At 40.4% G+C, this 20,184-nt stretch overlaps 2 protein-coding genes across 10 annotated transcripts in view; both read left to right on the top strand.

Moving 5' to 3' along the window:
• pld2 (phospholipase D2) overlaps window positions 1-3,403 on the top strand; it is a 20,584-nt gene extending 17,181 nt beyond the window's left edge. For all 6 annotated transcript variants that reach the window (XM_005735543.1, XM_005735544.1, XM_013911468.1 and 3 more), the window contains 3 exons: window positions 115-268; window positions 496-613; window positions 728-3,403. In XM_005735543.1, the coding sequence (XP_005735600.1) occupies window positions 115-268; window positions 496-613; window positions 728-952 (497 nt within the window). In that variant the 3' untranslated portion in view covers window positions 953-3,403. The remainder of the gene's footprint in view (window positions 1-114; window positions 269-495; window positions 614-727) is intronic.
• Window positions 3,404-4,058: 655 nt separating this feature from the next.
• The window catches only part of mink1 (misshapen-like kinase 1), a 32,961-nt gene continuing 16,835 nt past the window's right edge, over window positions 4,059-20,184 (top strand). For all 4 annotated transcript variants that reach the window (XM_013911458.1, XM_005735534.1, XM_013911459.1 and 1 more), the window contains exons 1-11: window positions 4,059-5,476; window positions 10,250-10,315; window positions 10,726-10,908; window positions 10,997-11,107; window positions 11,733-11,823; window positions 11,917-12,047; window positions 12,134-12,188; window positions 14,729-14,807; window positions 17,019-17,194; window positions 17,288-17,357; window positions 17,442-17,652. In XM_013911458.1, coding sequence (XP_013766912.1) covers window positions 5,420-5,476; window positions 10,250-10,315; window positions 10,726-10,908; window positions 10,997-11,107; window positions 11,733-11,823; window positions 11,917-12,047; window positions 12,134-12,188; window positions 14,729-14,807; window positions 17,019-17,194; window positions 17,288-17,357; window positions 17,442-17,652 — 1,230 coding nt within the window. In that variant the 5' untranslated portion in view covers window positions 4,059-5,419. The remainder of the gene's footprint in view (window positions 5,477-10,249; window positions 10,316-10,725; window positions 10,909-10,996; window positions 11,108-11,732; window positions 11,824-11,916; window positions 12,048-12,133; window positions 12,189-14,728; window positions 14,808-17,018; window positions 17,195-17,287; window positions 17,358-17,441; window positions 17,653-20,184) is intronic.

The following is a 20,184-nucleotide window of genomic DNA, read 5'->3' as shown; positions in this document are numbered from 1 at the left end:
ATATATATATATCTATATATATATAATTATTTATTTATTTATTTTATTTTTTACATGAATCATGCTTCTGAATAGACACACTGTAAATGCTTGTACTGTCCGTTTTTGCTCCAGGATCAGCCAACATTAATGACCGTAGCATGCTGGGCTCCCGAGACAGTGAGTTGGCAGTCTTTGTGGAAGATGAAGAGAGGGTCCCATCCATCATGGGAGGGGAGGAATACCAGGCAGGACCACTGACACTTGCTCTACGCAAAGAGTGCTTCAGGTCAGGGCAAAAGCCTCTTGATGACTTATTAGCAACTTATAGTCTAATGTAGTTTTGCTACCAGATACAAATGTGAGAGTGAGACCTCTAAGTATATGGGCTTCTTTTTACACACAGACAAGCAAAAATATTTGATCCTGCATGGGAAACCTGTGCAGTTTTGTCATTACTTAACCATATTTTTTTCTGTTATTTGAATATTTTTGGCCTTTTCTTTGCTATACCAGGGTTCTTGTTGGAGCTGCTTCAGACCCCAGTATAAATATTGACGATCCAATCAGTGATGAGTTCTTCTTCTTGGTTTGGAATTACACTGCTAAAACGAATGTTAACATTTATGACAAGGTGTGAATTGAACCAAAAACTTTTTTATATATATATCTAATTGTATCAATATGTATTTTCACTTCTCTCACCGCTCTTTGTTCTTCTTGGCTCTGTGGCCCTACTGTATCACAGGTGTTCAAGTGCCTGCCCTGCAACAGTGTCCATAGCATGCAAGCCCTGAGGGACTATTTAAATGTGGCTCGCCTCTGTGACACAGACCCCGAGCAGGCCAAAGAGGAACTAAAGGCCATCCGAGGAGTGCTGGTCCATTTCCCCTTAAAGTTCCTGTGTAGGGAAAACTTGCTGCCTCCACGGAACACTAAAGAAGGCATGGCTCCTGTAGGGCTGTGGACATAAGCAGCAGCTCAGCCATGTTCAGACCACTACATGACAATGCAACTGCTGCTGTACTGCAACCATCTTTCCTGTAGTCAGCACAGTAAACAAAAGGAGTTACAGCACTTGAATGGTGAGAGGCGGAGAGAGGTGTTACCCTTATCAAATTTATTAATGATCCACTTATGATTACTTTGTCTTTTTGATTGACAATGGGCTAATGTGACTGATGTTAGCTACTGACATGCAAATTTTACGATGTCCTGTCTATATTAGGTTGTGCTGACCAATTTGTTTGTGATGTCTGCTTTATAATAGCTTCAGTGTGATCTGATCTGCATGTCTGGCGGCGGTGCAGAGCACAGATAAATGAATGTATGAGTCAGGAGAGGATTGCAAGGTTGTATTAGAAATCAAGCATCTCACATGATCTGGGAACATAGTGTACATTTATTGGTGCACGATTTTTGGGTGGGTGGGTGACTCTCTCTCTCTGTGTCTGTTCTCTCACTCTCTCCCTCTGAGGCTTCACCTCTCACTGCAGTGCCAGAAAATCTGTCAGAACATTTGTGGTTGTTATGGTGACGGATATAAAGAGATGACTGGATTGTAGCTGAAATAAAGACTGGATAGGGCAGAATAGGGAGAGTGCTGATAAGAGGTACAACTTACTAAATCAGGATGGTGCACTGGGAAAAAGGAAGCTAATATTCTGCTAGGGCTGCTGACCATTTCTGGATATATGATCAGGTGGGGAAACTGTGAGAGCGGAAAGAAAAGCAGAACAAGATAATTAAAGGGTGTTAGGTTGATTTCCTGCTAATTGTTGCATTTTTTTAAGTCTCCATGACACCTTAGTGAATTTTTCCCACCATACTGTCGACAGTCCAGAACAGAACATTCCACTGCCCACTTGAGACCACTGAATATCTCAGCTATTTTTATGTTGGGTCCAGCATCTTTCATGTGTACCGTATGTTACATTTGCTCACAGACATAGCCGTTTGTTTAGGTCCACTATTTTTAGCCATAACGCTGACTTGAGTTGTGACGTGATGTCGTTTTCACGTTCTCACTGATTGCCATTTTGGGGCATCACGGGGCTGTTTTTTTGAAATGTCATTCCCTTGAGCTGTGACCAAGCCGTGACTGCTGTTGGGAAGTCTTTAAATGTCTTCTACTGGATACATTTGTAGCATTGCTGGTGAAAATAGACAGGAAACCTTTACCTCTTTTGTGTCATTGCATTGACTGAGATATCATGTAATAATACAGCGGGTAAGGTACAGTATGTGCCTTAGAAAAACAGGAATTGGATTCTAAGGGTTGATGGAAAATCTAAGCGAGGGGGAATGTACATTTTTCTGCCACTTTAGATTGTGCATTCGGGCAAAACTGTAACTCATTTTTCAATATCTGAAGCACTAGGCCAGGTTTTATTACATGCACTTTCATCACAAGTTTTTTACAGCAACAAACAGCAGAAGAGGATAAAGGCCAGTCTGTAAAACTTGTGACTGGGACTCTGTTTTATATTCCTAGCCTTGTGCTAGTGTTATGACTACTGTGTGTGTGTGTGTGTTCTGGAAGGGGGTTGAGCCTTTGCACATGTTTCTTTTAAAGAGACCAGATAAAAGATGACCCAGAACAATGCAATGACAGTAAATCACAGTTAAGTGAATAATCCAGACTGTTGTATGAGCTTCTGACACACACCTATGAGTGAAAAACATTACCTTGGCGGTTCCATTGCAAAGCTGTCTGTGAATGGGACAGGTGCCCCATGCGACCAAGTCTACATGAAGTGTCTCACAGGATTGTTGTTCAGTTAAAGCATCTGTGTTTAGAAATATGGATGCTTACCTATGTAAGATATTAAAAGACACTATAAGCCCTTCCATATATATATTTTCTACCCTCTTTCTTGCAGCCCAAAGTGGTTGTCTTAACTGGTGTTCCTTTTAAGTTCTGCAGAAATGCCTGTAATATACCGAAAAGTGACCTTATACGGTTTCTCTCATGAATTTTATTTTTAATAGACCAATAATCAGCATTCCCAAACCACTTTTATGAATTTATTACTCATTGAAATGTGTTTGTATTCATTCCTGAGAGTCACTGTGTGAAACCTTGTCTCTGTAGATCAATGTCATTACCTTATAATTACTAATGTATAGGGTTACTAACACTCAGGGGTAGAGAGCGATGACCAATATTCTTAGTCTTGTTAGTGCAATTATGAGCAACTTGTATTTTATTCTGTTTTTTTTTAACATGAACTTGTTTTTTATATCCGAATATCTACTCTGTTTGAAAAATTTACTTTTTTCAGCCTTCTCTTGTATTACTTTTGTAAACATTAGTGCTTTCTTTTTAAAAAGAAAAGACTGCATTCAAACTGGATTTAATATATTTAAAAAATAAAACTTTCAAATGTGTATCAGCATGCATTTCTATTCTGTATAAAATCTTAACGCAACTAAAATGACTGTCTAGACGTGTCTATCACATGGCAAGAGAAACAGAAAAGGGGAAATGTTAATTGTTTATATCTAAACTACTTTTGTCACCATGGAAGCAATATCCTTTGTTAGCTGGATATCCTTTAAGCAAATAGTTACTCTAAGAGAGAGCATGTGCTTTACACAGGAAACTGGGATTCGTGGCATGAAAGCTTAATGTTCACTAAATGACTAATGCATTGTTCAGGTTATTGCCATACAGTCTGTTTTTTTTTTTTCTTCTTCTTTTAATAACAGTCAGGTGCTTATCTGGAAAAGCTTTGGAACTGATTCATGCAGTATTGACAAGCACTATAAAGGTGAGCTTGCTCTAATGGAAAACTGACTATAACAATCTCCAATCTGCTGGATGACGCACACATAAAACCAAGACGGGAAGAATATTTGTTAGATGTGGCACTTATTACCCAAATCTGCATTGTTTATTCAGCAGTATTTTAGCCTTAAACGTGTATCCAGTGACCCAGAAGGCCAGAGCAGGACAGGTATGCCTAGGGATGATCTTAGCTGTGCAGCTCAAACAAGAGAGGCAGCTGCGTAGGCTGAAGTCCACTGTAATTTCGGGTAATTTGTCCCTGATGAAGCACCGTAGCCAGTCGAGAAGAGAAAACACTTCAGGAGTGTTGCGTGCAGCCAATCGTCAGTACAAACCCAACAAGACTACATCTAGGCTGCGAGTGGGAGGGAGGAGTGGACTTGGGAAGCAAAACATGGCGAAATAACAAGTTTGGCGGCTATACCGCAGTTAGAAACTGCACCGATTCTAGCAGTGGCGGACTATGACTGCAAGTTCATAAAATCTGGACGCCGGAGATCGACGGCAGCGCTCAACTTTGAAGCGTCGAGTGCTCAGGCTTACAAGTATTACGGTGGCTGCCGATAACACAGTGCCTGCTCGTCTGCCCGTGTTTTCCCCCGGAAGGTTGGCAGTGCTAGGCGCGACTGTCAACACAGAAAATGGATGAAGAAGGAAAGGGAAAGTTTATTCTGGAAAAGACAATTTAGCTCGCTAGCCTAGCTGCGTTAGCCAGCCGGCCAGTTAAACGTTAGATTAACCGCACACACCTGACTCGGTATTCGGATTATTTGTGCGCTCTGGACGAAACCCGGGGGGCGAATTTAACTCGCGTTAACAAGTTTGACAACTGCAGCCGCAGGGAATCGCATTTGAAACGAGGCCCTTTTTTCCATTTTTTCCTCCCCACGCTCCTAATCTGTGACAAAATCCCGGGAGGTTTAAGGCCAACGGTGAGAGCCTGACGGTCGGTTCTGGTGCGGTGCGGACGGACCCGGGGACGCCATCACATCAGACGTTGCGTTCTTAGTAAAACAATCACTGCGCTGCTAAACCGTAAATAATAATAATAAAAAATAGCATACTTTATCAGTGTAAGTAGGAATGTTTCAGTAGCACACAACACCTGTCTGGTAGTTGTTTTTCTTCTTCTTCTCCCCCCTCGGTGACACGCATCGGTGTATCATATGTGAGATTAGCTGGGATGTTGGAGAGCAGGGGAGAAGCGGCGTCTTGTCAAAATGAACGCAGCAAGGTGTTCAACAACAGCGGAGGTGCTCTGCATTTGAAACCTGCCAGTTGTTAGATCGATATCAAATGGGCGGCTAACAGCAACGTTGACAGCCTGTCTAAAAAAATCCTACTTTTTAAGTTGCATGCGATTTGATTAGCTGCCGCAGGCGGCATTAATGTAAAACAAGTGCGAATAACATTTACAGCTTTCGGTCAGAGTTGACGTGAGCTAGCCAGCTGGGTGCGTCTGTCCGCTCTCTGCGATGCATTTGCTAATCTAAGTGCTACAGCTCCTGCGTGTTGGACCGCCACTTTGCTGTATTTCCCCTGGGTTTAGGCCGTTATAACCTCGCGTGATCGGCCGCTTAAATCCTCCTTAAGCACTTCTTGTCAAATTAGCGGCTAACTTATTAGCCAGCGTGATAAGTTTCGCCAGCTATGTCTGAAAACGCCCCCACAAGAAGCCTGGATGACATAGACCTCGCAGCTCTGAGGGTGAGTATTGTTATTACCAGATAAGTGAATTGTAAAATGATGGCAGACGGACTCATTAGATGTTATGTCATATGCCAGTTCGCCTCAGACACAAGCACGACCATTGAACACCCACGCGAAAAAGTTAAGGTGGGATAAACATCAATCGGCCTGCGTTATAGGCAGTACAGTCTGTACACAAATCCTCTAAGTATATGTTGGGATTTCTCCCTTAAAGGACCACCTTACCCTTCCCTGACAATGTTAATTTGTTGGTTTGGGAGGAAAATAAGCACCAGTATCTATAAAACACTGGGCCACTGTGTGATTACATCATGTAATGGGAAGGCTGGTTTATTTAAAGAACATTTTGTCTTCTGGTGGTATTTTTTATGGAGGTTTATGACTCCATAAGAAAAAGGCACATCTGTGTCGTTCTGATAACATTCTAATATTGTAATATTGTTGATATAATGTAACATATCAGACTGTTCATGAAGAAATTAGACCTGGTGTTTGTTCCTTTTGTATTTTAACTGGTGTCCCATTAAAGTCCCCAGTTTGAAAATCCTAACTTCTGCAACATTAGAAACTCTTCGAGAGTCAAGAAATCTGTCACATCCCTTTTAACATTTCGATAATGTTTGACTGACTGTTGAATCCCCGTCTACAGTTAAAGTGATCAAAAGGCTACCCAATAACTCCAATTCAAACTATGTTTAAAGTAATACCATCATTTTCTTGACAAAGTAAGAGGGTTTCATAGGAATCCCTCTGAAAAAGATGAAGAATTTCTAGTATTTCAGTGTAGCTCTCACATGGTATTGGGGCTAAACAGATCAGGATATTTTACCCAAATACTGATTGTTTGGGCAGGTTTGTCCTGTTTCCCTGACCTTCTTCTGAGGTTTCACCTGGAAATTTCACCTAAGCCTTCACTAACAACACAGGCAGATGTGACCTAGTTTCTAAAAATTTTAGTAATAATGATTTAATCTTGCACTTCATTTAGTAATAATTTATTGTGTATTTAAATGGTGGATCTAGTAATTTAAGTAGCATTTTGCTTACAAGAACAGTTGGGTAGGTGCAAAAAATGACCCAGGATTTGTTGCCCACCACAGCTGAGATGTGGAAATAAATAGTAGTTTGTTTGTGATTCTATCTATGGCTGGGTATTCCACTGAAGAAAACTGACCGTGTGATGGCTGTGGCTCAGGTGATAGAGCAGGTTGTCCATTAAATGCAGGGTTGGTTGTTTGATCCCGTGCTACGTTTCCTTGGGCAATACACTGACCCCAAATTGTTACATGACAGCTCTGCTACTATTGATTAATGAGTGAAACAGAACCAGTAAAGATGCATCTTAGAGAATTTATACTTAATGCTGCACTAGATAATAGTGATTAAGCAGGTCAATGACTAGTCATTTATTTTGCTAAGGTTAAGTTACTGGTGTGTTTAAACAGGGTAAATAATATTAATTTACCTAATTGTTTTTCACATCTTTGAAGTTTCACCACCAAAATCTACATGATAAGCCACCAGAATAAATAAGTGTCGAATTGTTTTTGTAGTTTTCTCAAATGACAGTTTAAAATTTTATTGTAAACAGATATTTTGTTTACTGTCACTGTAACTCACCATCATTCATATATTTAAATTTATCCAAAAGGGACATTGCACTATTGTAAACATGAGCGTGAGAGCCATTTAATGTAAATATGCCAGATTTAGCTGTATAAGCTAATTTTCCTCTGCAATCCATGGCAGGTTGATAGCACTGATCAACATTAACAGAGCCATGTAACATACTGAACAGACATTAAGTACCACTTATTGTATAAAACTCACAACAAAAAACAAAAGTAGATGCATACAATCACAAAAACATAGACGTATGCGTCAGATTATGACAGCATGTTTATTTATTCTTGAGCTTTAACAGTCGTGTTTTCCTCCCCAATAAAGGTTTTTCAGGGTATGTTTAATTCAATATTTTTGCGTCAGTTTTTTACTGGCTAGCATTCTCCTCGTTACCTGCCTCGCATTACAGCATGTCTCTGGTGTTACCATCACTCCTTGAAAAACGTGATAACTGTTGGCAGGACAGTGAACTGCGTCATCCACATCTGCGCAAACAAAAGGGGACCTCACTCTTAGATTTAAAAAAAAAAAAAAAAAGCATTTGAAATTATTAAATGGGCTTTAAAAAAAAAATCAGTGGCTCAATCACAGCATTTTTCCAGAAATTTGCTACACAGTACAGAAGAGGCCCAGCATTACATAACAACAGTTCACTGCAAACAGGCATCAACAAATTATTTATGCAGAAACACTTACATTGCCAATGGACTGGTTCTTATGTAGGGCTTTTCTACTCTGCCTGAGCACTCAAAGCAATTTATACCGCTTGCCAACATTCACACAAATTCATACAAACACTTTATTCTATGTTTTTTAAGTGTTTTCTATCCAACACTCACACTCTGCTGGATGCATTGGAGCGGAACTTGGGGTTAGCATCTTGGCTAAGGCACGATTTGGCATGCGGACTGGAGCAGCCAAGAATCAAACCACCAACCTTCCTCTTAGTAGATGACCTGCTCAGCCTCCTGAGCAGCAGCCACTAGCCAATATGTAGAAATTGCAAATGAAATTGAGGTATTTTGTTACATTGCTACAGTCAAAAAGTCAATCATCTTAGCCACCAACAACAATGACAATAATAAAGTTTATTTGTATAGGACTTATCGAACCCAATGTTACAGTGTGCTTCCCGAAAATGAAGAATAGACTTTAGAACGATAACAATAGACTTAATTAAAATAAGCCGTGCAATACTCTATTGTCAGTTAGGTGAAAATGCAAAGGAGGAAAATAGCTGTAATATTAATGAAAGCTCTGGAATGCTTGATTTGCACTTTCTGAAAAGGTTAAAACAAATCTATAGCCATTTCCTGTAATTTTTGTTATTCTTATTTTACACACATTTGATGTGTTATTACAATTTAATAACAATAAAATTGTTCCCTGATTCTAATCGCTGAAGGCACGCGATGAGTTTTGATTTTGATGATTGCTGCAGGTCTGTAACCACATCTTTTTCTTTTCTTAAAAGACATCTCCTCTTAGCAGTGTTGACATTGCAGGAAATGGGTTTTCCTTCCTCTTTAACCATCACCACTATATTTTACAGTGCATACTGTTAAACCTAGCTTACCATCTTGACTATTTGGCTCAATTATGTGCGTTAGTCACTGAGGTTCCCCTCCTTGTACATGGGTACAGCCACATGGTTACAACCTCCCCTTCTAGCCTAGTTTTACTGACACCTTGCTTGTTTGGCGTTCACTGCTGACACTTTAATTGACTTTTTGCTGGTGGTGCTACTCTTTGAACATCACTGTATCCTTCCCCTTCCATCATATCTTTCCTCTCATCCCACTCTGTGCTTACGTGGGCGAAGATGCCGTCTCTGCCTCGCCACCCACTCTATCGTTACATTGTTGCCTCCCCTCCTGTTTTGCGTTACCATTTCCCCACTTTTCTGTCCTCTATACTTAACATGTTTATCTCATCATATAACCATGTGTATTGAATCTTTGGTCACTTCCCCGATATACTGCCAAGTTTTCCCAATCATGTTGTTCTTTATCGTAATTCCTTGTCCTAAAGGAAAATCTTCTCCTCCCTGTTGAAGGCGTAAAAACCCCATCATTGGAAATGGATGAAAGCAGGATAGGTCATGGTGTACAATCTAAACCCAAAGCAGCAGTCTCGCCACCCACACATCTTCTTAAAGCCATATTGAAATTGCATGAAAGTGGAACTGCTTGTCATTTCCCTTGTCTCTTGGGGGGGAGGGGGTTGCATAATTGAGTCAAAGCAACCTACTCATTATTAGTGTCAGTGAAATATGTGTTCGTGGTACTGAAACACAGAATGAACAGATGAAGAAAAAAGGCAGAAGTTTTATGTCAGTATTGTCAGAATCTGTCTTTGTATATCTAATCTAGTATCAATATTTAGTGTCTCTGAGTGTCTGCTTCCTCCGTGTAAAGTTTTGTGGGTGGCAGAGAACACTGAGTTTAGATCATTTGCATGGAAATATGTAATTGTGATATTGTCTCCGGTGTACACAGTAGAAGCCACTGGGATTGCTGTTATTTGTTTTTGTCTGTGGTCTCTGTTCTGCACAAGCCCATGTGCTTTATGTGGTTTTATGACACTGTTCTTAAGGGGTATAGATCTGTAGCTACGCTTACATCTAATGATAGTACACAACTTCTGAAATTGCAGTCATAAAAAAAAACTACACAGATCTTTCTTTGTCTTCAGCGGGGCCTCAGCATTATTTTGTTTTCAGTCTCGTGCTAATTTAGCCTTTGTGCTAATATAACCGCTGGTTGATTGCAGCTGTTTCAAGAACAGGTGAGGTTTAGCAGGGTGCTAGTATTTAAGGGTTAGTCTTTACCCAAGAAATATGAGCGCAGCAACATGAAATACAACCTGCACTTGGGGTCAGCATTGAAGTGTAAATGTGGAGGATTCAAAGAAGAACAAAGCAAGTATCACCCACTTAAAAACAAAAATAAATGTGGTGAGCTTTGAGTGCAGTCATTTTAATTTTGCCTTTTCCCAAATGTTGAAAAAGAAAAGTGAATTAGGTTTGTTTTTGTTGAAATGCTTTGTCTGTCTTTAGTATGTCAAGCTGATGTGGATTAAATTATGTATCTTAATTGCTCTGCCTGTCTACTGTAAGTCATTTTAAACTGCTGCTCTCTTTACTAGGATCCAGCAGGAATCTTCGAGCTGGTCGAGGTCGTTGGCAATGGCACATATGGACAGGTGTACAAGGTGAGCCATGATGCCCTTGTGACATATGAGTAATGCACGAATTCTAATGGAGAATAAAAAATTCAGTGCCTGAATTATCACTTGTGCATTGAGTGAGCATTTTGGATTGTTGCTGCACAGCCTCCTTCAGTGTCTGTTCTCTAAACGTTCTGTACATTAACTTCTTAGATTAAAGCAGATTTAGTCCACTGTCATGTCAGTGAAAATTTCAGCTATCAGGCTGTTAAATTTCAAGAAGATAAGGCACTCTAGTAAAAGGAAATGTAAATTAAGAACAGGAAAATGATGTGAAGAAGCAATTAGCCACACTTAATGGACCAAATTCAAAGAGTTCCAGGAAGATAGAATCTAAGATTCACTTTAAATATTACTGATTAGTGTTAGAATGATTCAACTTGCTTTTTGTTCAGGGACGTCACGTGAAGACGGGCCAGCTGGCTGCCATCAAGGTGATGGATGTTACAGAGGAGGAAGAAGAGGAGATCAAAGCTGAAATAAACATGCTGAAAAAATACAGCCACCACCGCAACATAGCCACATACTACGGTGCCTTTGTCAAGAAGAGTCCGCCGGGACACGACGATCAGCTTTGGGTCTGTCTGCCACTGTGTCTGGGCTGATGGTTTAATGGTTGCAAGCCTCATTAATTGTTCTAAGTGAGATGTGTTTGTTTCCTCATAGCTGGTGATGGAGTTTTGTGGGGCGGGGTCAGTGACCGACCTGGTGAAAAACACTAAGGGCAGCTCTCTAAAGGAGGACTGGATTGCTTACATCTGCAGAGAGATCCTAAGGGTGAGAAATCAAGAAGCCATGTTTAGCCACAATGCCAAAGGGGTGACAGACCACACTCCTCCACATACTAGTGAAGTTTTGTCATGTGCACAGTTGTCACTTTGTAGTGTCAAAGTCTGTCCAGAGACAGATGGACCAATAAACACTTGGGAAAGTCACCTATGCGCTGGTTCCCACAGAAGTACATTCCTCCCTGACCAGATTTTTTTGTCAAGATAAGGCACACACGTAGGCAAAGTCAAGGTGAAAACAAAGCCAGCTGTGGTAGCAGGGCAGGTGAATGCTACTAATTACAGCTTTTATACAGTACGCTGGGTTGTACTACACCATTTCACAACCTCAAATCCAACTGTTAAGCCTCATGTGTGACTGTAATTTTGCACATTTGTGATGCTATCATGTTTTTAAGAGCAGCCCAAAGATGTGTGGATAACGCAGAAAGCCGATTAAACTGCTCAACGCTGCTATTGTGTTAGTGCTTGTCAGAGCAGGTATCTACAAGGCCACATTTTGCCAGGCTGACACACACACACACACACACTTGCTGTTTTTGCCACTAACGTGTGTGCAGCAGAGCTTGTTACATACTGATCTTTTTTTTTTTGTCTTGTTTTTATATGAACAGGGTCTGTCTCACCTCCATGCCCATAAAGTTATCCACAGAGACATCAAGGGCCAGAACGTTCTGCTAACAGAGAATGCAGAGGTCAAACTGGGTATGTTAGTTTTGATAGTGTGCATTACTAAAGCAGACCCAGTCTCGGACCCTTTTCTGTCTCTTATTTCTCGTTTCTTTATGTCACTTTCAGTCGATTTTGGGGTCAGCGCCCAGTTGGACAGGACAGTTGGGCGAAGAAATACCTTTATTGGCACACCGTACTGGATGGCACCTGAGGTCATTGCCTGCGATGAGAATCCTGACTCCACCTATGACTACAGGGTAACACCAGCCACAGTTTTGTTTATGTGCAGTATGTTGTATGAACAAAGTGCAAGGCTGACCCTGGGCCCCTGTGTATTTTGCAGAGTGATATTTGGTCCTTGGGAATCACAGCTATTGAGATGGCCGAAGGAGCTCCTCGTAAGTGTCTTTGTAACCTTTGCACACTTTTTTGAACCAGTTTTTGCCAAATGGTGCATATTAACATAGCAACAGATAACTCATAATTTCAAAGCCCTTTCTGCAAGACGTCATGAATGAGCCTGTCTTGCATATGCAGCCCCGTTGTCTGTATCTTCAGATGGACGGCTGACTCACTGTAATCAAGGTAGTGAAATGGTGAGCTGCCAGTTGGCTTGTGGAGGCTGCTTGTACAGATCTCTCTGGTCTGCTTAGCAGGGAGCTTTGTCTGCATGGAAATTTGGTGTTAAATGCAAAGAAGCAAAGAAAAAATCTCACTGAAGAGTAGCAGCTAAAAAGTTTGGTAAAGAAGGTGTCGAACAGTAGCTCAACACGAGTAGCTTGTAGTGCCTAGTGCGCTCCTACATTTGATAAGTGGGTGGTTGTTTTTAAACTGATATATGTGCAGAGTTTTAGAGTAGAAGACTCGAGTCATTCACTGGCTGGTGTGGTTTTGTGACACCATTCAGTATGAAGCCTACAGAAAACTGGTGTGTAAACTTGAACCCTTTAGTGAAACGTTGACATCACGAGTGCAGTAGTTCCTTCTTTGAGATGAACAAAATTTCTATTTTCAGAGTAGAGCCACTGCTGTCCCTTTAGACCATTCTGAAAGTTCAGAAAGCTCCTGCAGATCATGATGTTGCTGCTGTGAATGACACGCGGCACACAGACCAACTGTCAAGATAGTGTTGTACCGTGATAAATTATGCAGCATGTACTGACTGTATCAGGCTGATAACTGAAGTTTGGTTGCCACTAATAAAGCGATCAGCTAGCCTCTATTTTTAAAAATGATTGCTTTTGATAGTAATGCTGAAACCATTTGTCAGTAGATTTTTATTTATATTATAAAGTATAGTTTGTATAGTTGGCGTATATTGTCAAAATACTAGAATTTCAAACTCAGTACTGATACCCAGAAAAATGCATACAGATAGAAGAAGCATTTCTTTTAATGGAGGTTAAAACAATGCAAATGATAAGATCAATAACACTGTGATTAAGTTGTCTGCTATAGTGTAAAAAAAAAAAAATACAGGAACAACATAACTGTGCGTGTGTGTTGTATATCAAATAGAGATTAAGTAGGTTAACAATTATAACTGTTTAAAACTTCAGTGTTGTTGAAACGGGACCTTTCCCGACCGCTCGATATTCCTCCTGAAATGTTGTTTGGTGCTGTGAGCGTCAGCTACTTTAGCTGTTAGTGAGAGGAGGGGCTGTGTGCCTGCCTGTCTGCAGCAGTGCTGTGTGAAGTTTTGTGTCGACTGGAGGAGGCAACGATGGCACTATTTATAGCAATACAAATGAGTATGGAATAGTAATTTTAAGTATTGATTAGTATAATTGGTGTCAATTTAATATATATGTTTTTTTAAAATATAATATTGCCAATCCTAAATGCAAGACAGGTTTTATGAATCTGTTAACACCTGCTTAAAAGTGTAATAAAAGCATAATAACTATGCTAAAGCCCACACTGGCCTTGGCTCTCTTTGTTATATTCTATAACAACATGATGGGCATTTTAGTCAGTTATTGGTTCTGAATGTTAAATTTGCTCTTTATTACCGTAATCAATATTCTTCCAAGTAAACATTATTCTTAATTAGGTTAAATAGTCACAGTAGTAGTTAAATATCTGCACTTGGTATTTTTATTTCTGTACTGATCACATGACCTAAATTTACTGGGAATTCGTCCATCATCAGCAGGGTTGGCGAGGATTCTGTATGATATTTGTCACAGTTTCACTGGGATAGCTTTATTGTGCCGGTTCTAGTAATGTGCTCACGATCCTTGCAGGGTGAATCAAAGCATTGGTTGCACAGTATGCTCACTCTTTGCTCATCTTTAGCTTTTTTTTTTCTTTTTTTTTTACCTCCTAAAGGTAATTGTTTGAGTGTTGAGCTTTTGGACTGTCTGTAGTAAAACACTGAAAGGGACAGCGGCAGGTAACCGTTTGCACAAAATAATTTCTACTCCCGGGATTTTTTTAGAAAAGTGCCAACATCGTGTCAGTGGGTGAACCATTTCTTTAGTGCATGTTATATGGAGCATGTTCTCACTGTGATTCCTGTGGTTCGTGCATACTTTAAAATGCTGAAATGAAAATTTCCTCTTTCCTGCCTCAGTCACGTTGGATATGTCCTAAAGACTGTGTTACAAAAGCCTATTTACTGTGCAAGTCTAAAGCTAACCAGTCAGGTTTAGCTACCTACCTACGCTGGGAACACAATGACTCACAGTCCTTGTTCTTACATTCAGTGTAACAATAAGCCTGAGGCACTGGGAACGATTGGATAACAGCAGCTGTAACCATGTTTGAGGATGCAGAAAACATGTATAATGGTGGCATGTGTTATTCACAAACTGCCACATGTGGAAGTGGATGTTACTCTAACATTACCCTCACTCTGATGTGCTCTTTGTTTTGTAAATCGACTCACAGCATGGATGGAAAGATTTAACCCCAGTAATCTCCTTTATTTCTTTAGCCTTGTGTGACATGCACCCAATGAGAGCCCTCTTCCTGATCCCCAGGAACCCCCCTCCAAAACTTAAATCGAAGAAGTGGTGAGTTATCAGCCTTACCAGTGCCTTATATCGAAGTGTTTGAAAAGCCTTTTTTTTTTCTTAGCGTGTGTTGGATTGTGCATTCAGTAAACAATGTTCTAGCATATTTCCCTCTGTGTAATAAACTGGTAGCATACTGCCTCACTGCAGGCTTTGTAATTGTTATCACTTTGCATTAAATTGAAATAATAATTCAATAATTTATGAACTACAGTCAACAAATAAGCGTAGTCTATTGTGATGGCAAAGAAGTAGGTCAGTGCAGGAGGGCACGGTTTACATCTGATGTAGTAGTGTAGTCACTTAGCGTATCAGGTTACTGCTGTATGTGAATGGAAACGTGTGGATGGTACAAGAAATTGAAGGACGGTGTCTAGTTTCCAAAATCTTGTGCATCAAGATAAATTGGGTGCATTTGCAATAGCTGAATCTCCCTCACATTTCAAAGCATTAAAGGTCGCGCACTTGTTCTCCTTATGAGCCAGATTTGATTGCTTGCAAGCATTTAAACTAATTTGTCATGTTTTCTCCTACCCGCTACTTTTCCTGCTAGTCGTTAATGGACCCACTTAGTAGTGGATCTACTTTTGCTCACGCAGGATTAAAAATGCAATGTTTCTTCCACAGTTTTTATAATTGTCATGGGTAGGGATGGGTATCGTTTAGGTTTTATCCGGTACCGGTGCCAAACCGGTACTTTTGAAACTATGCCGGTGCTCAAACCGGTGCTTAAAGAATGGAGAACACAAAATTGGTCCAAAAACCTCTCATGTTCAGCTGTTTTTTGTAAAAATATAACAATGTTAGCCTTTTCTGCAGCTATGGGGCATATATGGTATCACTCTTGGCTGGAGGCAGTGCAATGGAAAAAACACAAACTTTGTCCTAAACCTCTCATGTTTAACTGTTTTCCACTTTTTCTTTGGTCATTTTAGCCTTTTTTGCCAGGGTGAAGGGAGTATCTGCCATCAAACAAGAGGACAGCCGCATGTAGCTATGATGATGTTTGCTAGTTCACCTTACATGCATTAATGTAATAACGTGGTTAGCCTACTCAACGTAAATTAGCTACTCATGCAGAGAAGAACGGCTGCTGCCTCCATCATCCGTCATCATTTCTGCTACACTGGCAGGGCTAGGGGCCAGGACTCTCCTCTTCGTGTTTTTGGGGGATGTTGCATAACAGGCAACCCACCCGCAGTAGATGTGCTCGGTGTGAGGTCTCGCAGCAAGCTATCAAATACGGTGCATTTCTCGGCTTTTAAAAAAAACGCTATGCGTCGCCAGGTGTTTCATGAGATTTGAGGTGTTACCTCCTTTGACAGTATCACAGTATCAGCTTAAAGCACTTGTTGCTGCTGAGTTTGCATATTTTGCTATGAAGTACAGCCAGACTTTTGACCGCTTCGCCTTGGACATTTTTAATCTGTAGCTCTGCTCTAACAGAACGTGCGTACCTGGAACCGCCTACTATCCTCGGAAACGTAAAATGATTGGCTAGAATCTAAAGTGTATCACAGCTCAGGAAAAAAAAGCACCGAAATAAAGCACCGAAATGTGCGCTGCTTTTCGGTCTGGTTACTACCGTTTATGTCAGAACCACACTGGTACCCATCCCTAGTCATGGGGGGAAAAAAGCTGCTGCCAATGTTCTACCAATACATGAGTGTTTTAAAAAAAAAAAAAAAAAAAAGTAGGGGACGGAGCCAGGTGCATGATCAGTTGAATACAATGGACATTAATGACCTGATGCACATACCAGTAATTACACAGTTACTATACTGTGCTGCATTGCATTATTCAACAGTGATCATGTGGTTTATGGTCCTATTTTAATGAAACAAACAATCGTTAATCACATTGTTTGTTTATGTCCTTTTTTTCTTTTTCTTTTTTTTAACTGGTTAATCACAGCGACTAGTCCCCCCATCAGTGAAAGTCATTTTTGAAAAGGCAATAGTCACACAATGGTGCTAGCATTAACCGCAAAACTTAACAGCTTAGTTCACATTTGACTAACAGAGGAACATTTCTAAAAAGGTCTTTTATTTCTCAAATACTGATAAAGATTATTCCTACCCCGCTATATGTGAAAAGATCCTCTTCAATTTCTCATTGTTGTTGAATCTGTATTCTGTGCAGTACTTGTCCAACTATCAGCTTGCCTCCTGCTCAAGTTTTCTTATCTTCTAACCTTCCTCGTCCTGCCAGGTCCAAGAAATTTATTGACTTTATAGAGAGCTGCCTTGTAAAGACATATCCCAGCCGGCCATCCACGGAGCAGCTGCTCAAGCATTCCTTCATCAGGGATCAGCCCACTGAACGCCAGGTCCGAATTCAACTCAAAGACCATATTGACCGTACACGCAAAAAAAGAGGAGAGAAGGGTAAGCAAGTGTAGCACCAGCTTTGTAGAGTGTTCACAGACAGTCAGCAAAAAAATTCACATTAGAATAACTTGAATTTATTTTTCCTTACAGAAGAAACAGAGTACGAGTACAGTGGTAGTGATGAAGAGGAGGACAATCGTGGAGATGACAGAGAGTCAAGGTAATTTTAGCATTTCTGTCACAAGACACTTTTTGACTTGTTTGAGTTTCTCTTTTCACTCATATTTTGATTTTTGGTCTTCAGTTCAATCCTCAATGTGCCGGGTGAGTCCACCTTGCGGCGGGACTTCCAGCGTCTGCAGCAGGAGAACAAAGAGCGCTCGGAGGCTCACAAGAGGCAGCAGGCCCAACTGGCAGCTCAGCGCCGGGACCCCGAGGAGCACAAGAGGCAACTGTTGCATGACCGACAGAAACGCATCGAAGAACAGAAGGAACAGCGTCGCAGACTTGAAGAGGTAAAATTCAACCTTTTGAAAGGAAGTCTCTAACATTAAGAGATATATGCTCATTCGTTTTGTTGGTGGGAATTGGAATGATACCCATCTCATCTCTGTGCTAATCTGGGTGTCAAAACAGGAAGGTTGGCATAACTTAGCATATGGACAGAAAGCCTGACCTCTCTAAAAAAACAAAAAGATCTGTACATAGTGAAACATTTGCTCTTGTTCCTCCGTGTGACTGTAGAGGGTTAGTTACAGCTCAGACCTGCCCCTAAAATAAGCTGAGACTTTATCTGTTCCAGAAGTTGGGAAATTATTGTGTCATAGCTGCCAAATCATTAAGAATAATTAAATATAACCTATAACAAAACTTGAAGAAAAAAATACAAACACGATCAAATGAAATACCCCAATGAAGTCAAAGAAACTGCTTGGTGTCACTTCTACACTTTAGGTTTTGTATAGATTAGAAAAAGGAGATGCTACAGCACATTCAGAATCCCTGGTAGGTGTGTTTTTGAGCATTTGCCAGTCATTATGCTAATCTGGTTAATTAGTAGCTTAAGCTTCATGCTTATCCCACAAACATGAGTCTTACAGCAAAAGAGCAGGTGGGCATTTTCGCCCAGCTGTCACTGGGGGCTGCTGGATCTGGGTTCACTGTTTTACTACGACTAAAACTAGTCGGAATAACAGGAATTCCTGCATAGCACAGCTTGATTAATGTTTATCTTTTCGTAGCTTATTTATTCGTGCACGCCACTCTTTTAGGAAGACGGCCTTCTAAAGCGAAACAATCTAAAGCGAATAAAGCAGTAATTTTAAAATAGTCATGATGTAAAATATTTACTGCAGCTTGTCGTGGGAATTGAGACAAGAATCATTTCCTGTGATTGAGAATTGAACTTTGAAATGGATTCCACCTTAAATGAGAACGAGGAAAGACTGATAAGGAGGCCCGTGTTTTTACAAGTGCTCGTTCTTTTCTGAGATATTAATATTGTGTTTACTCCACATTTGCACAACCGCTTTGCTGCTTCTCATCAGATTTGAGTTGTTAGTTTTGATTAATTATGGTGATAATATTTATGAAATGCAAACACATGTTTTGTTCGAGATGGAACAAGAGCATGTTACTTTGAGTTGCCTCTACTCTTGATCTTCGATCATTAGAAATGTGCACGTTTTACTACCAGCTCATGATACAAAAACATTATGCAATATGACAGCACATCTTAATTCAAGCAGTGTAGTTCATTGTCTGTCCGTACTTGTCCTTCTCTTTTAGCCACATAACTGTCTCTGGTTGGTCCTTTTCTTGCTTTGAGTTTGATTTCAGTATGTTTGTTTGCTTTCGGCAGTGGCAAAACATTTTAGATTTACTTCCTCACGCTGTCTGCGCATGCCGTGTAACTGGCATGACTTACAAAAGCACATGTAAGAGTAACAATGTTTAAATACTTTAGATGTTGAAATTGGCCAGTGAGACAGACACATCAGTACACTCACCTGTCTGTCTCGATTTCACAACCTACGTGACTAAATAACTAGTTATAAGTACTGAACTAAGCTCAGGTCACCTTGTAGACTAGAACAAGGTATTCTGAAGTGATGGAGTTTACAAAATGTATTGTCATTATGCTTTTTTCTTCTCAATTTGAGAATCGATGATTGCTCAATTACATTAGTGATAGTGACCCAAGATCGAGTGCTCTACGCTAACCTTACCTCAGCACTGAGGGCCGCTTGTGTTATTTAATAATGTAAGAAAACCATTTATGTGTGATGAGTGGAAGATGATGAATGAATGGAGTTTTTGCAGTAGAGCAAAAAAAATATTAATGACCACACATTTCCAGATCTGAATCACTGGAAATGAAATATTCTTATGCTTTTTATTTTCTTTCAGTACCTTCATTCACAATGTTTCGGCCCTGAACAGTCTTTCACTGTATATTTTTAGAAGTACAGCATTGTACTTCTAACAGTAGCTGACATAGTGTTGATATATCCACCCCTTCAAAGCTTACAGACAATAAATTGTATGAAAATGTTGTCTTTGTTGCACGGCATCTGAACTTCCTTTGAAGCTGACACACAGTCAGGATTTGACAGGATGTTATGTTAGACATTATTAATGAAAAGGCTGAGCATGTTGCTAAATACTTGGAAAGACATGCCTGCATAACCCAGTGAATTAGAGATGGGGTGGGGGGGAAAATCTGTGAAATCTCTGGGGAGTTCAGTAGGATTTGATGCACATGTTAGCGCACCTACACTGCTGTTGTTGCTGTAATCGTTGTGCAACATTGGTACAGGGTTATAACTACAGCGAGGGTGCGTTCTAATGAATCTTCACCTCCTTGTCTATCTTATTTACCTCTTTTGTTTACCGATAAAGTGTCAGCGATGACTGAGTGTACGAGTGCGTTTTAGTGCCGCTGCCAAGTCGCGGGGGCTCTCGTTTCCCCCACAAAGAACAAATCTTTGTGTTTCAGTCTCTGTTTAGAAAAAGGCAGATAAAACGCGCCCCCAGTCACAAGTGGA

This window comes from Pundamilia nyererei, unplaced genomic scaffold (assembly GCF_000239375.1).
Source record: "Pundamilia nyererei isolate P.nyererei 1_Seehausen unplaced genomic scaffold, PunNye1.0 scaffold00064, whole genome shotgun sequence".
Lineage (NCBI taxonomy): Eukaryota > Metazoa > Chordata > Actinopteri > Cichliformes > Cichlidae > Pundamilia > Pundamilia nyererei.
Note: the sequence above shows the minus strand (reverse complement) of the source record. Positions and strands in the feature narration are given on the sequence as shown.